Genomic DNA, 12,860 nt, shown 5'->3' with positions numbered 1-12,860 from the left:
GGAGGGAGGGAGAGAGGTCGAATTCTAGAGAGAAGGGAGAGCTTCTCTCACTTACCTAGACATAGACTGATCGGCCTACTTGTAACCTTTGATTGTAAATATTTTGTTTTGCAATATAGGGATGAGGGACCCACGAACCCTCCACCATGAAGGTGTTTAGATAAAAAAAAAAATTGTTTGCTTGTTGGCCAAGTAAACCCAAATATAAAGAGTTAATCTTTAAATAGAAGTGCAAGAGACAAAAACGATTACTTTGCTCTATTGACCAAAATTATCTTGTCTTCATTGCCGTTACATTAAAAACATCACAAAATGTATTATTCTGGACAATTTCGATTCAAAAGGTTTGCTTGTTGGTCAAGTAAACCCATATATATGAGTTATGGAGTGCCTTTTTAACTCTTGCAAGCTAACATAGAGAGAGAATCTCTCCCTTCTCTCTAGAATTCGTCCACTCTCTCTCCCTCCCCTTTGAGGGAGGTGTAATGTGATTGTTGCATCCAACACATGGTGAAGTCCGGCCCCCTCTCCTCGCCGGAGTGGAAGTTTCATTCGATTGCACGGTCTAAAACCAAAAGGGTTGGCACGCCTCACCCAGAGAAAGCTCGACAAGCCCTCAAACGAGCCTGCCTTGAATCTGGTTCGGAGGTTAGTCGGGCTAAGAAGAAGATGGGCTTTGAAATGGTGGATAGTCTCGTTGCGGAACGCCATGGTGAAAGGAAAGGGACGTCGAAAAACAAGCTCGCCCCTTTTGGGGATATGTTGAGCTCTCTAGCCCAAATAGCCACGGAAGGGAGCGTCCCAACGAGTGGAATGGAAGGGCTCGATGGTGAGGAGATGGCCGAAATGTCGCCGGCGCTTGCAGGCCGAAATCTTGGAGGATCAAGCATGGAGAAAGAGATGGTCAACCGGCGGACCATTGCAAGTACCATGCCCCACGTCAAGGATGGGGTGGCATGTAAGTTGGTGGGTGCATGTGACTCACAAAAGGAGGAAAAGACAAAGGCCACTTTTCATGGGCAAGATAATGTTGGTGCATTTGTGGAAAATGCCATTTTGAATTCAAAATCACCACCATGTACTATGCATCCTCATCTCGGCAAAGATGGAGGCAAGGATGACCACGACTCCGACGCACCACTGCCGGACTCCTCGCCGGAAAAACTGGTCCTGCCGGCGGTTGATTGGATGAAGGCAAAACAATTATTCTCCCATGGAGGGATGGGGAATGTGGAGGTAGCTTCAACCTTGTACAATAGCCAAAAGGCCAAGCCAATCACACTTGATGCCGGCAAGGCCAAGCCTATGGGAACGGCCAGCTGTCACGAAGGTACCCCATCTCTTTCATTTAGAAACGAAATATCTATCGGAGAAACTAGGATTAGCCTTAGTCGGGAAGTTCTCCCACTCGCTCCCATCTACGTTTCAAATGCAAAAAAGCTTTGGGGGTATGGGGCTAGTTGGTGCTTTCACATGGAAACACTTGAATGCTAAGCACATTTTAATACAATTCCAAGAAGTGGCTGATTATACTAAGGTGCTAAATGGCCCCAATGGGAATCCGAATTGGCTAATTGATATACATCCGATGAGGGTGTTCAAGTGGGCGCCGGACTTTGATATTTTTTCGAGTCACCGATTGTTGCCGTATGGTGTAACATCATGGGAATCCCGGCCCATCTCATTGAGGAATCGGCCCTCATGGCGATCGGCAAGCTCCTAGGCAAGCCATTACAAGCCGATCATGCCACAATTAACCAATCCTACCTCTCCTTTGCTAGGATATGCGTTGAGATTGACATCTCTACGCCCCCTACGGAAGAGATTATTCTTAATATCTTAGGTAAAGAATCAAGGCACAAAGTGGCATGGGATCGTATACCTTTGTTTTGTGCCAATTGTAAGCATGTTGAGCACACCATTGATAAGTGTCATGCTTTGGGAAGGAAGGAACGTGATGGCAGTAAGAACCACCGAACGCCAACAAAGACGCACTACTCGAGCAATGTCTCCAAGATCATTCGCCGAGAATGGCGTCCAAAGGTGGATACTTGGGCCGGCACTTCAACGAGTTATGAGCATAGTAACAAGGATAAAGAATGTGCCAACCAAGAGAAGCGCAAGGAAGGTACAATGGATGTTGTTTCGTCGGCCTCAAGAGCAGCAAATCGAAACCAACCAAGTGTGGACAAGGATGGGTTCCAAGTGGTGTCGAGGAAGAGGAAAGGCAAGGTGCATGAGGGAGATTTGATTACCAAAGGCCACCACATTGATGATTGGTGTTTGAAGGAGAACGTTGCTACGGTGACGTTTGGGAGTGGTAATTCGGATGCGAATGAGCCGGCTATTGGCTCAATGAATGTCTCTTGTGGGCTCCCCAGCCGGGAGATGGAGGGTTTCATCGAGGACTTTGACCCAGGAGGAACCGTCCCATGCGGAGGTATCCCTATTGCGGGTCTCAATTAGGAAATGGTCTTAGGTTTTGGTTTTGCAAAGATCGCATCATTGTAATTGTAAAAGGGTTGTTAAGAGTATTTAGATGACCACTCTAGCTGATAGGGAGGCCCTCGTTGTACTCTAATAGGTCTTTGCGAGTCACTTTTGGGCGGCTCGGTGTTTTGTTTGTTCGTTGCAATGGTCTTTTTTTTAAAGCACCACGGGGGTGGAGGGTTAAGGCGGACCCACACCTGTGCATTACCAAAGTCAATTGCAACGGACAATCAAAACACCGAATCGCCATAAAGTGACAATTCGCAACAACCAATTAGAGTACAACGAGGGCCTCCCTATCAACTAGAGTGGTCATCAATGTACTCTTAGCAATCCTATAACAATTAACATGACGGGACCTTCCCATTCCAAAACATAACTCCATCCCTCAATTGAGACCCTCAATAGGGATACCCCCGCGATGGATAATCCCTCCCGGATCAAGTTCCTCGATGAAGCCTTCCTTCTCCCGGTCGGGGAGCCCACATGAGACACTCATTGAGCAAGTGCTTGGCTCGTTCGCGCTAGGTTCATCTCGATCAAATGAAACCATAGCCACATTGTCCTTTGAGCGCCAATGAATAATGTGTTGAGCCTTGGAGTGTGTTTCTCCCTTACGATCCTTGCCTTTCCTTTTCCGTGACACCAATTGGAACCCATCCTCATCCACACTTGGTTGACTCCCAAAGGACGCTCTTGAGCTCCGCGGGTCAACATCCATTGTGCCCTCCTTGTTCTCCTCTTGGTTGTCACTTTCGTTCTCCTTTTTCGTGTGGTCACTGTTCGGTGAGGTGCCAACCCTAGTTGCCGCTTTTGGACGCCACTCTCGGCGAATGGTCTTCGGGACATGGCTAGGATGGAACACCTTTGTTGATGCTCGGTGGACCTTGCCTCCTGCTCGTCCCTTCCTTCCCATTGCATAACATTCATCAATGACGTGCCCAACATGCTTATAATTCTCGCAAAACAATGGGATACGATCCCATGCCACTTTGTGTCTTGATTCTTTGCCTAGGATGTTTAGAATGATCTCCTCCGTCGGGGGGTTGGAGATATCAATTTCCACACATATCCTAGCAAAGGAGAGCCGGGTCTGCCTGAACCCTCCACCCTCGTGGTGTTTAAAATAAAATAAAAAAAAATATATATGAGTTATGCGTCAACTAAGCTTATAAGATTTGACAATTTCTATGATGTTATTATATCGACCAAAATGAACCTATCTTGATTCTATTACCAAACAAAGACCGTACAATCAAAGTGTGTAGGTTATTTGGATTGAAATGGTTCGTTTGTTGACCAAGTAAACCCAAATATAAAGAGTTAATCGTTAAATGAACGTGCACGAAACAACAACGATTATATGCTCTATTGACCAAAATGATCTTGTCTTCATTGCCGTTACATTACAAATATCATAAAATGTATGATTGTGGGCAATTTCAATTTAAAATGTTTGCTTGTTGGCCAAGTAAACCCATATATATGAGTTATGCTTCAACTAAGCTTTTAAGATATGACAATGTCTATGATCTTATATCAACCAAAATGATCCTATGTTGATGCTACTACCCAACATAGATCATACAATCAAAGTTTGAAGGTTATTTTGATTGAAATGATTTTCTTGTTAGCTAAGTAAACCCTAATATAAAGAGTTAATCTTTAAATGAAAGTGCAAGAGACAAAAACGATTTCTATGCTCTATGAACCTAACCTGAACCTAATGCAACAAATGTCGGACTCAACGGATTGGAGTGATCTAATCTCCCTCTCGTCGGATGAGGAGGTCAAGTGAGCGGTAAGGGAAATTTTGGGGGTTAGCGCACCGGGTCCGGATGGCTTCACCGAAACATTCTATCATAAATGTTGGGGCATCTTTGGCCACGACGTAGTCGAAGCAGTACTCCAATTTTTCAAAGTGGCGTATCTTCCTCGGAGTGAGGCAACGATGATTGTTCTCTTGCCGAAGATGCTCAACCCGACTTTGTGGTCAGAGTACCGGCCGATCAGCCTATGCAACGTATCAAACAAGATTATTATGAAGATTCTCATGTCTAGGCTCACCCCATTCCTACCAGAGGTCATTTCTCCAAACTAAAGTGGTTTCGTTAAAGGAAGGCTTCTCATCGACAATATTCTCCTCGCCCAAGAAATGTTCCATGAGCTCTATCGTATTAAACCAGCTCCAAATGTTGCTCTTAAGCTGGACATGGCGAAAGCCTACGACCGGGTTCAATGGCCCTTCTTGTCCAAGGTACTTAAGCGAATGGGTTTTCCCGAGCCATGGATCAGTATGGTAGAGAGATGCATTGGCTATTGTTGGTTCTCGGTCTTGGTTAATGGTGCTCCCACGGGGTTCTTTAAGTCTACTAGAGGGTTGCGACAGGAAGACCCCATCTCACCGGCCCTATTTGTTATCGCAGCCGACTACCTTTTTTTTTATTCAAACACCTTCACGGTGGAGGGTTCGTGGGTCCCTCATCCCTATAGAGCAAAATAGTTCTCGGTTACAATTTCCCTAACTCAAGACATAAGATTACAAGTAGCTATTAAAACCAAAACCAAGAACTATCAAAAAACAAAAAACACCACAAGAATAAGTAGGGGTCGTGTCACAAATGGCTCGACACCCGCCTACTCTACGGTGCCCTTCTAAACATCTTCCTCGGCGCGGACCCGAGAATTTGGGATCCCCATTCTTTCCATTTGGATGACATCTTGGACGACTCTCGGCATGTCTTGGGCCTCCATAATTTGACTATTACTCAAATCAACACCTATCTTCACAAGTAGGTCAGCCGCCTTATTGCCTTCTCGGTGTATGAAGGTTGTTCGGAGGGTAAGTAGGCGCTTATGTAAGGCCATGTGCGCCATGGCTTGACGGGTGTGAGCAGGCCCCTAATTTGGCCCTGTTAGGAGATTGAGTGCTTGCTCTGCGTCGGACTCAAGCCAAATTGGCTTACCGAAATATTTGGCCAACTTCAAACCATGGTGCATGGCAAGCAGCTCGGCTTCGAGGGGTGACTGTGCTTCGAGGGGGAGCGCGTAGGCGACGAGTAAAGTACCCGAATTGTCTCGAATGAGACCGCCTCCCCCGGCTTTTCCTGTTGCTTCAATGAAGGACCCGTCTGTGTTGAGTTTTATCCAGGGCTGATCCGGTGGTTCCCACTTAACCATCATAGCAAGCCGCGGTGGCCGTTAAGGTTCTGCATGGCTTGGGACACTGACTCCGAGCGTAACCCCTCTCCAATGTTTCGGCTTGAGCCTGCCATTGGCCATGCTGTTTCGGACGAAAGTGAGGGTCTGCCAAATCACATTGCTCAGTTTGAATTGAGTATCATGGTGACTGCTTCTATTTCTCTCTGCCCAGAGAAACCAAAAGATAAGGTAAGGCATGGCCCGGCTGAGGTGCTTCCTTCCTGGCTGCTGCACTCTTCGCGCCCACACTTCAATTCTTGTTGGGATCGTGTCGTTCAACCCGAGAGTGGGGGTCGATCCTTCAAACCACCCATCAAATTCCCTCCACACTCGAGTCGCACCTGCGCCTTGTATGAAGAGGTGTTGGATAGACTCCGTACTTGGCCTGTGTCGGCAGCATTGGCATTTGGAGGCAAGTTCAATCTTGCACCATTGTAGCTTTGAGTCAACAGGAATGCGATTAGATAGGAGCCTCCAATTGATGATGGGCCGAGGTGACCTGATCGTCTCCCAAGTCGAAGCTAGCGAGAAGTCTCCTAGCCTTGATAGTGTCCATCGCGGGATGTCCGGCTCCTCGGATAGGATCGGGGTGTTGCAAATTTGATCAATGATCATGAAGTACTTGAAGTTTGGGGACATCCCAAGAACCATCCGTGATGAATTCCGAGATGGTCGTTGCAGCGCTGCCCCTCTCATCAAAAACATAATCCCAAAAGTAGATCTTACCATGTCCAACAAGCCACCGAATGTGCGGTTGAGCATGGGCCCAAGCTTTGACCAGCCTCTTCCACGTCGGGCTATTCCTTCCCGTGGTCCTTGTGGTGAGTGGTGAGGATGCGGCGCAATACTTTGTCATCATGTAGCGAGCCCATAACGAATTATGTTCTCTACAACGCCACCATAGTTTGATGTTAAAGGCTCGTAGGACTTCGGTAAACTTTCGGGTTCCAAGCCCTCCCTCGTTGGTGGGGAGGCACATTTGATCCCAACTGATCCAATGGGTCCGTTTTCTCTCAGATGTCGAGCCTCAAAAGAAACGAGCCAATTGTTGGTCAAGGAGCTTAAGGGTACCGGCCGTGGGCTCTATGGCTTGGAAGATGTGAATAGGAACCGCCTCAAGGGTACTCTTAATGAGAGTTAGCCTCCCTCCAAAAGATAAATGACGATGCGCCCATCCGGATATCCTTCTAGCAATCTTCTCTCGAATGAACGTGAACATTTCCGTTCGCTTGACTCTACGATATATGGGGACCCCCAAGTAGAGGAAAGGGAACGTCCCGCGAGCAAATCCACCTTCAATTTGGATTGCATGCGCCCATTGCTCGTGTGCTTTGGCAATATAGAAATTACTTTTAGCGAGGTTGATCTGTTGCCTGGAGACTCCCTCATACCCATCAAGACACGCTCTAAGCCGGCGCAAAGGGTGTGCAGCTGCTTGGGTGAAAACAATAATATCATCGGCATAAGCTAAGTGGCTGATTTCCATGCACCTCCTAGAGGCTTTGAAGGTCATCTCCTTCTTGCCAAGAATGAGTTTGTCGAGGGTCCTGGAAAGATAATCTGCGGCAATCACAAACAATGCCGGGGAGATGGGATCTCCTTGTCTGAGAGCCCACGAGTAGATTTGAAAAAACCCGCTGGGGCCCCATTAATAAGGACTGAGAACCAGCATGAGCTAATGCACCTTTCGATAATGTGTATCCAAACATCCGAAAAACCCATGCGCCGAAGTACCTTGATCAAAAAGCTCCATTGCACCCTATCATAAGCCTTGGCCATGTCGATCTTAATAGCGACGTTCGGTGCTGGGGGAACACCTTGCTAACTCGTGGAACATCTCTTGAGCGAGGAGGACGTTGTCGTGTAGGAGCCGACCCTTCACAAAACAGCTCTGGTTTTTTTTTTTTTTTTTTTAAATTAACTTCATATATTTATATCATATATATGAAGGAGGAAATTACAAATCAACTCCTATAACAAGGAGGAAAGACAAATTACGCCACCCAGGGTTCGAACTCGAGACCTCCAGGATGGACGCGGTATCCAGCACCCTTTACCGCTAGGCCAAGGGGCTTGGATTCACAAAACCGCTCTGGTTAGGGGATATAACCTGAGGCAAAAAAGGCGCAAGGCGTGCGGTTAGTACTTTTGTAATAATCTTGTTAAGGACATTGCATAAGCTTATGGGTCGATAATCAGACCATGTCTCGGGCAAGGCCTTCTTCGGGATACGGGCATTGTTTGTAGCCGTGACGCTTCGGGGCAGGTAGGCCCCAAGAAAGAACTACCTATCGAGGGCCCTCGACAACTTGATCCTTTGAAAGAAAGAAATGACATTCAAATCTACCCTGGCCAGCACTGAGGTAAGTCACCTTGCCTACGCGGATGACATTATTATCTTCACCCAAGCGGCCGTCGGACCCATTCGACAACTAAAAGCTTGTCTTGATGAATACATGGCGGTATCGGGTCAGCTGATAAACCTAACGAAGAGCAATTTTTTCATTACGGAGAACAATGAAGGACATGCGGCCATTGTTCAAACGGAAGGGGGATTTTCTAGAGGTACGTTCCCCCTCCTATACCTTGGAGTTCCCATATACAAAGGAGCGAAGCGAACAGACATGTTCCTTTTCCTCCGAGAAAAAATCTCAAAATGGATCACGGAATGGGCTCACCGCCACCTCTCATTCGGTGGGAGACTCACCCTCATCAAGAGCACACTCGAAGCTATTCTGATCCATGTCTTTCAAGCCATCGAGCCAACCAAAGGTGCCCTTAAGCTTCTTGAGGAACAAATCGCGCGCTTCTTATGGGGATCGGTTGAAGGAAAGAAAAGAACTCACTGGAATGGTTGGGAGCAAGTTTGCCTTCCCACAGCGGAAGGAGGGCTAGGGATCAGACGCTTTAAAGATGTCCTCAAGGCATTCAATATCAAGTTATGGTGGAGGTTCAGGGAACAAAATTCTCTATGGGCCACTCACTTATATAGCAAATATTGCATCAAGAAGTCCCCTTTGGCTGGATTAGTCTCGGGTCGAAGTAGTCCAACGTGGAGGAGATTGGCATCGGCATGGCCAATGGCCCAGCCACACATTCGGTGGATCATTGGTGACAGGAAAAGCTCTGTTCTGGGATGATATTTGGCTCGGGGATAAACCTCTAAGGGAGAGTTGCATTGACACGAGGGGAAACCCCATGATGCGGGTCTCAGACTTTTGGCTCGACGGCCAGTGGGATCAAGCAAGGATAACAATGACCCAACTCCAATCCGGCATCCCGCCACACATTGCCGAGAGTATTTTGAACGTTCCCATACTGTTGGGGAGCAATGATGTCCCGAGGTGGAGCCTATCTCGGCGCGGCAACTTCACGGTCGCATCGGCATGGGACACAAACCGTACCCGCAAGCCTATTATCCCGGCCCTCGAGGACATTTGGAACGATCACAACATCCATGTCAATCTTTACGTGGAGACTTATTTCAAACAGGATTTCGGTTGACGCCAAGCTCCAATGGAGGAACATTAGTCTGGCCTCGAAATGTCATTGCTGCCTCACACACGGGGATCGAGACATTACAACATCTTTTTGTCAGTGGGCAAGGGGCTAGCCGTGTATGGAGATTCTTCGACGAATGGTTCGCGGGCCAAAGCGAACCCATCCTAGAGGTAGACACCATCCCGTCGAGATTGTACAAATGGTCAAAGAGATCCAACCAAACTGCAAAAATGCACCTAGCCCGGGTCCTACCTTGCATCATCTTTTGGTTCCTTTGGGCGGAGAGGAACAACAGCCGACATAATGGAGTGCGGTTCAGGGCGTTCAGTGTTATTTGGCAAGTTCAGTTGCACATCCAACTGTTAGTGGAAGGAGAACGGCTTTGATCGAAACATTTTGTCGGAGTCAATTACACCGAGGTAGTTGCGGCTCCCCCATAACCGAGAGCACCGGAGCAGAGAGTCATGGTCACGAAATGGCAGCCGCCAGACCCCCCATGGATTAAACTCAATGTAAAGGGATCTTACATCGAGGCGACGGGTCGATCTGGTGGCGGAGGCATCTTCCGGAACCATCAAGGCAGCCTTGTCTCGACCCTTCTAACACCAATGGCCACGAAGTCCGAACTCAAAGCAAAATTGGAGATGATATACCGGGGACTATCCCAAGCTAGAGGCCTTGGCCATCGGTCATGGGTCGAGACCAGCTCAAGGCAAGCCACGGCTATGATTAACAAAGGAGAATGGGGTCCAGCCAACGCCCGGCAAATCATGGTTAAAATCCGAAACTTATTGGCCGAAAGCAATAGCCGAATCAGCACCACTCACCACGATGGCAACAAAGCGGCAGCCCTTCTTGCTCAACTGGGAATCGAAGCTACACTAGTCCAGACCATCGCGGAAGACTCAGCACCTATGTTACTTCGTGCAATCATCCATCTTGAACAGTCGAGCACACCGAGTTACATCTTTGAGTTTCGAGGATAGTCAAGTGAAGTGAAAGCGGCGAGGGCCGTAGAGTACGAAGGTGCCGAACCAACTTTGGCACGACCTCTCCCTACTCTTGTGGTTTAATTGTCCAAGTGTGTTTTGTATATAGTTTTTGTTCACCTAGACTTAGAATGTTCAGCCCTTTTGTAATCCATAGATTGTAATCTTTTTTGATCTGAAATATAGGGATGAGGGACCCGTGAACCCTGCACCGTGATGGTATTTGAGGAAAAAAAATGATTACTATGCTCTATTGACCAAAATGATCTTGTCTTCATTGCCGTTACATTACGAACATCACAAAATGTATGATTGTGGGCAATGTCAATTCAAGAAGGTTTGCTTTTAAAAAAAAAATAACTCCTATATGAAGGAGGAAATTACAAATAAACTCCTATACTATAGAAAGGAGGAAATTATAACTGATGTCAAGACGGCTCGAACTCGGCACCTCATACATTAATGTCTAAGCTCCTTGTCGTTGGACAAAAGCTCTAGACATTTTGCTTGTTGGCCAAGTAAACCCATGTATATGAGTTATGCTTCAACAATTATTATGCTCTATTGACCAAACTTATCTTGTTTTCATTGCCGTTACATTACAAACACCACAAAATGTATGATTGTGGGCAATTTTGATTCAAAAGGTTTGTTTGTTGGCCAAGTAAACCCATATATACGAGTTACGCTTCAAATAAGCTTTTAAGATATGACAATTTCTATTATGTTATATCGATCAAAATGATTCTATCTTGATAATAATTCATGAATGAATGAATTTATATGTTTTTTTTGAATAATAATTTAGCAGCAGCAGGTGCAGAGAGGACCACCTCAATTTCATTGGTATTGTTGCTTTCAAATGACAGATACTTCCCAATTTTTGAATTTCATGGAGTTTTTACTCTGTTTCTTCACGATGATGTTTAGTACATTTCATCATTCTTTTCCTTTTAGTTTGTCCTATAAGAGTATGAGTTTTTCAATTTTGGAAACTCTTTTTAGTCTATTGAGGTTGGACCCATTCTCTACTAATTCAAAAACATATTAATTAATATACAGATTACGATCTCAAATAAATAAATTTTAAAATTAATGAATACTAGTAGTAGTAGTGTTACATTAAATGCAGCCGTGTAATATGTTTACACGTGTAGGCAAAATTCTAATCTCTCTACCGCTACATTCTCATCGGAAAACATTCCGATCACCCGGCGGCGATTTGGCGTTCGCTGTAAACGGTGGAGGAAGAGGAGAAGGAGAGAGGCGATGTGAAGGAGTAATGCGCGGAGGAGGAGGAGCAGTGGTGATGGTTGATGAGCAAATCGACATAGGCAGCGACGATGTAGCCGTGATTGGAGCTGTCGTTGAGTCTGAGGTAACAAGTGAGCAGCTCGTCGAGGCTGTTGAGGCCGTGCGCCTCCACCATCTCCGCCATCGACGATCTGAAATCGAGGAACGGATCGTAGGAATCGATGGCCGTGATTTTGACGCCGTCGTCGTCGCTGTGACGCGCCTCTTCGAGGATGGACCTCGTCTCGCCTGGATCGAAGAAGAGGCGATCGGACTGTGCCTCTTGTTTATTATACTACCTCAACTTCATGTGTTGAATGATAGATATTCATAAATTAGATGAGATATTCATATATCTTTTTAAATAAACAATTTCATTATTATTAAATAACTATTTCCTAAATTAGATGAGATATTCATCTATCTTTTTAAATAAACAATTTCATTATTATTAAATAACTATTTCCTAAATTAGATGAGATATTCTTCTATCTTTTTAAATAAACAATTTAATTATTATTAAATAACTATTTCATCCGTTTCATTTAAGATGTTCAAATTTTTTTAGTGGTAAATAGATAAGAAAAAAAGATAATTGAATATTTCATAAGAAGAAATAAAAAAGAAAGATTTATTTTTAAATATAGGCAAGTGAATATGTGAGACAAATTAAAAAAGAAATATGTACTTTTAAGTGAGTAAGAGGGAGTTCAATACATTATTATATATATATATATAACGTATTACGTGTAAAGATATAATTATATTACTCGACTAGGGATTACGCAATTAGTTGACCGGATAATTTAGTAACATCTTAATTTACTTGGGATCGTTGTCGTTATCAACGTTCATGAATTATTTATTGAACGAAGCCAATATTCTATTATATTTTTATTCTATTATAAATGCATATATATAGCAATGCGTTATTGAATGAATGAAGGCAATATATCACCATTATATTTTTATACTACTCTCTCCATTCCATGTTAATAGATTTTTTTCTATTTTGGAAAGTTTCAAGTTGATTGAGTCATTTTATTTTTAGCAAAAAGTAATTTTCTCTCTTATTTTATTCACACTTTATCTCTCTTACTTTATTCTCCCTTACCTTATTCATCATCTATTTAACACACTATTCTTAAACTCCATACCGAAAAAAATACCTCTATTAACAAGGAACGGAGGAAGTATTAGGGCTGCATATATAAGGATGATTTATTGAATGAATGAAGGCAATATAATAATATTCTTATACTTATAAATGGATATATAGCAATGATTTATTGAATGAAAGGAAAATATGATCTTATACTATAAAGAGCATCCGCAACGCTTCTCATTGCTGTCTCTATCTCGTCTCGGAGAGGCAAGACGACAGTG

At 44.7% G+C, this 12,860-nt stretch overlaps 1 protein-coding gene across 1 annotated transcript; it reads left to right on the top strand.

The window, feature by feature from the left end:
- Positions 1-9,656: 9,656 nt before the first annotated feature.
- Positions 9,657-10,178, top strand: LOC121796778. The gene has a single exon (XM_042195560.1). The coding sequence runs from the start codon at positions 9,657-9,659 to the stop codon at positions 10,176-10,178; it is 522 nt and encodes a 173-aa protein (XP_042051494.1).
- The last annotated feature ends 2,682 nt before the right edge of the window (positions 10,179-12,860 follow it).

The sequence above is a fragment of the Salvia splendens genome, chromosome 3 (assembly GCF_004379255.2).
Source record: "Salvia splendens isolate huo1 chromosome 3, SspV2, whole genome shotgun sequence".
Lineage (NCBI taxonomy): Eukaryota > Viridiplantae > Streptophyta > Magnoliopsida > Lamiales > Lamiaceae > Salvia > Salvia splendens.
The sequence above is the reverse complement of the archived record's forward strand: the minus strand, read 5'-3'. Positions and strand labels throughout refer to the sequence as shown.

Bases quoted from the DNA above. Each gene is read 5' to 3' on its own strand.
- LOC121796778 (XM_042195560.1), top strand. From the start codon at position 9,657: ATGGTCACGAAATGGCAGCCGCCAGACCCCCCATGGATTAAACTCAAT.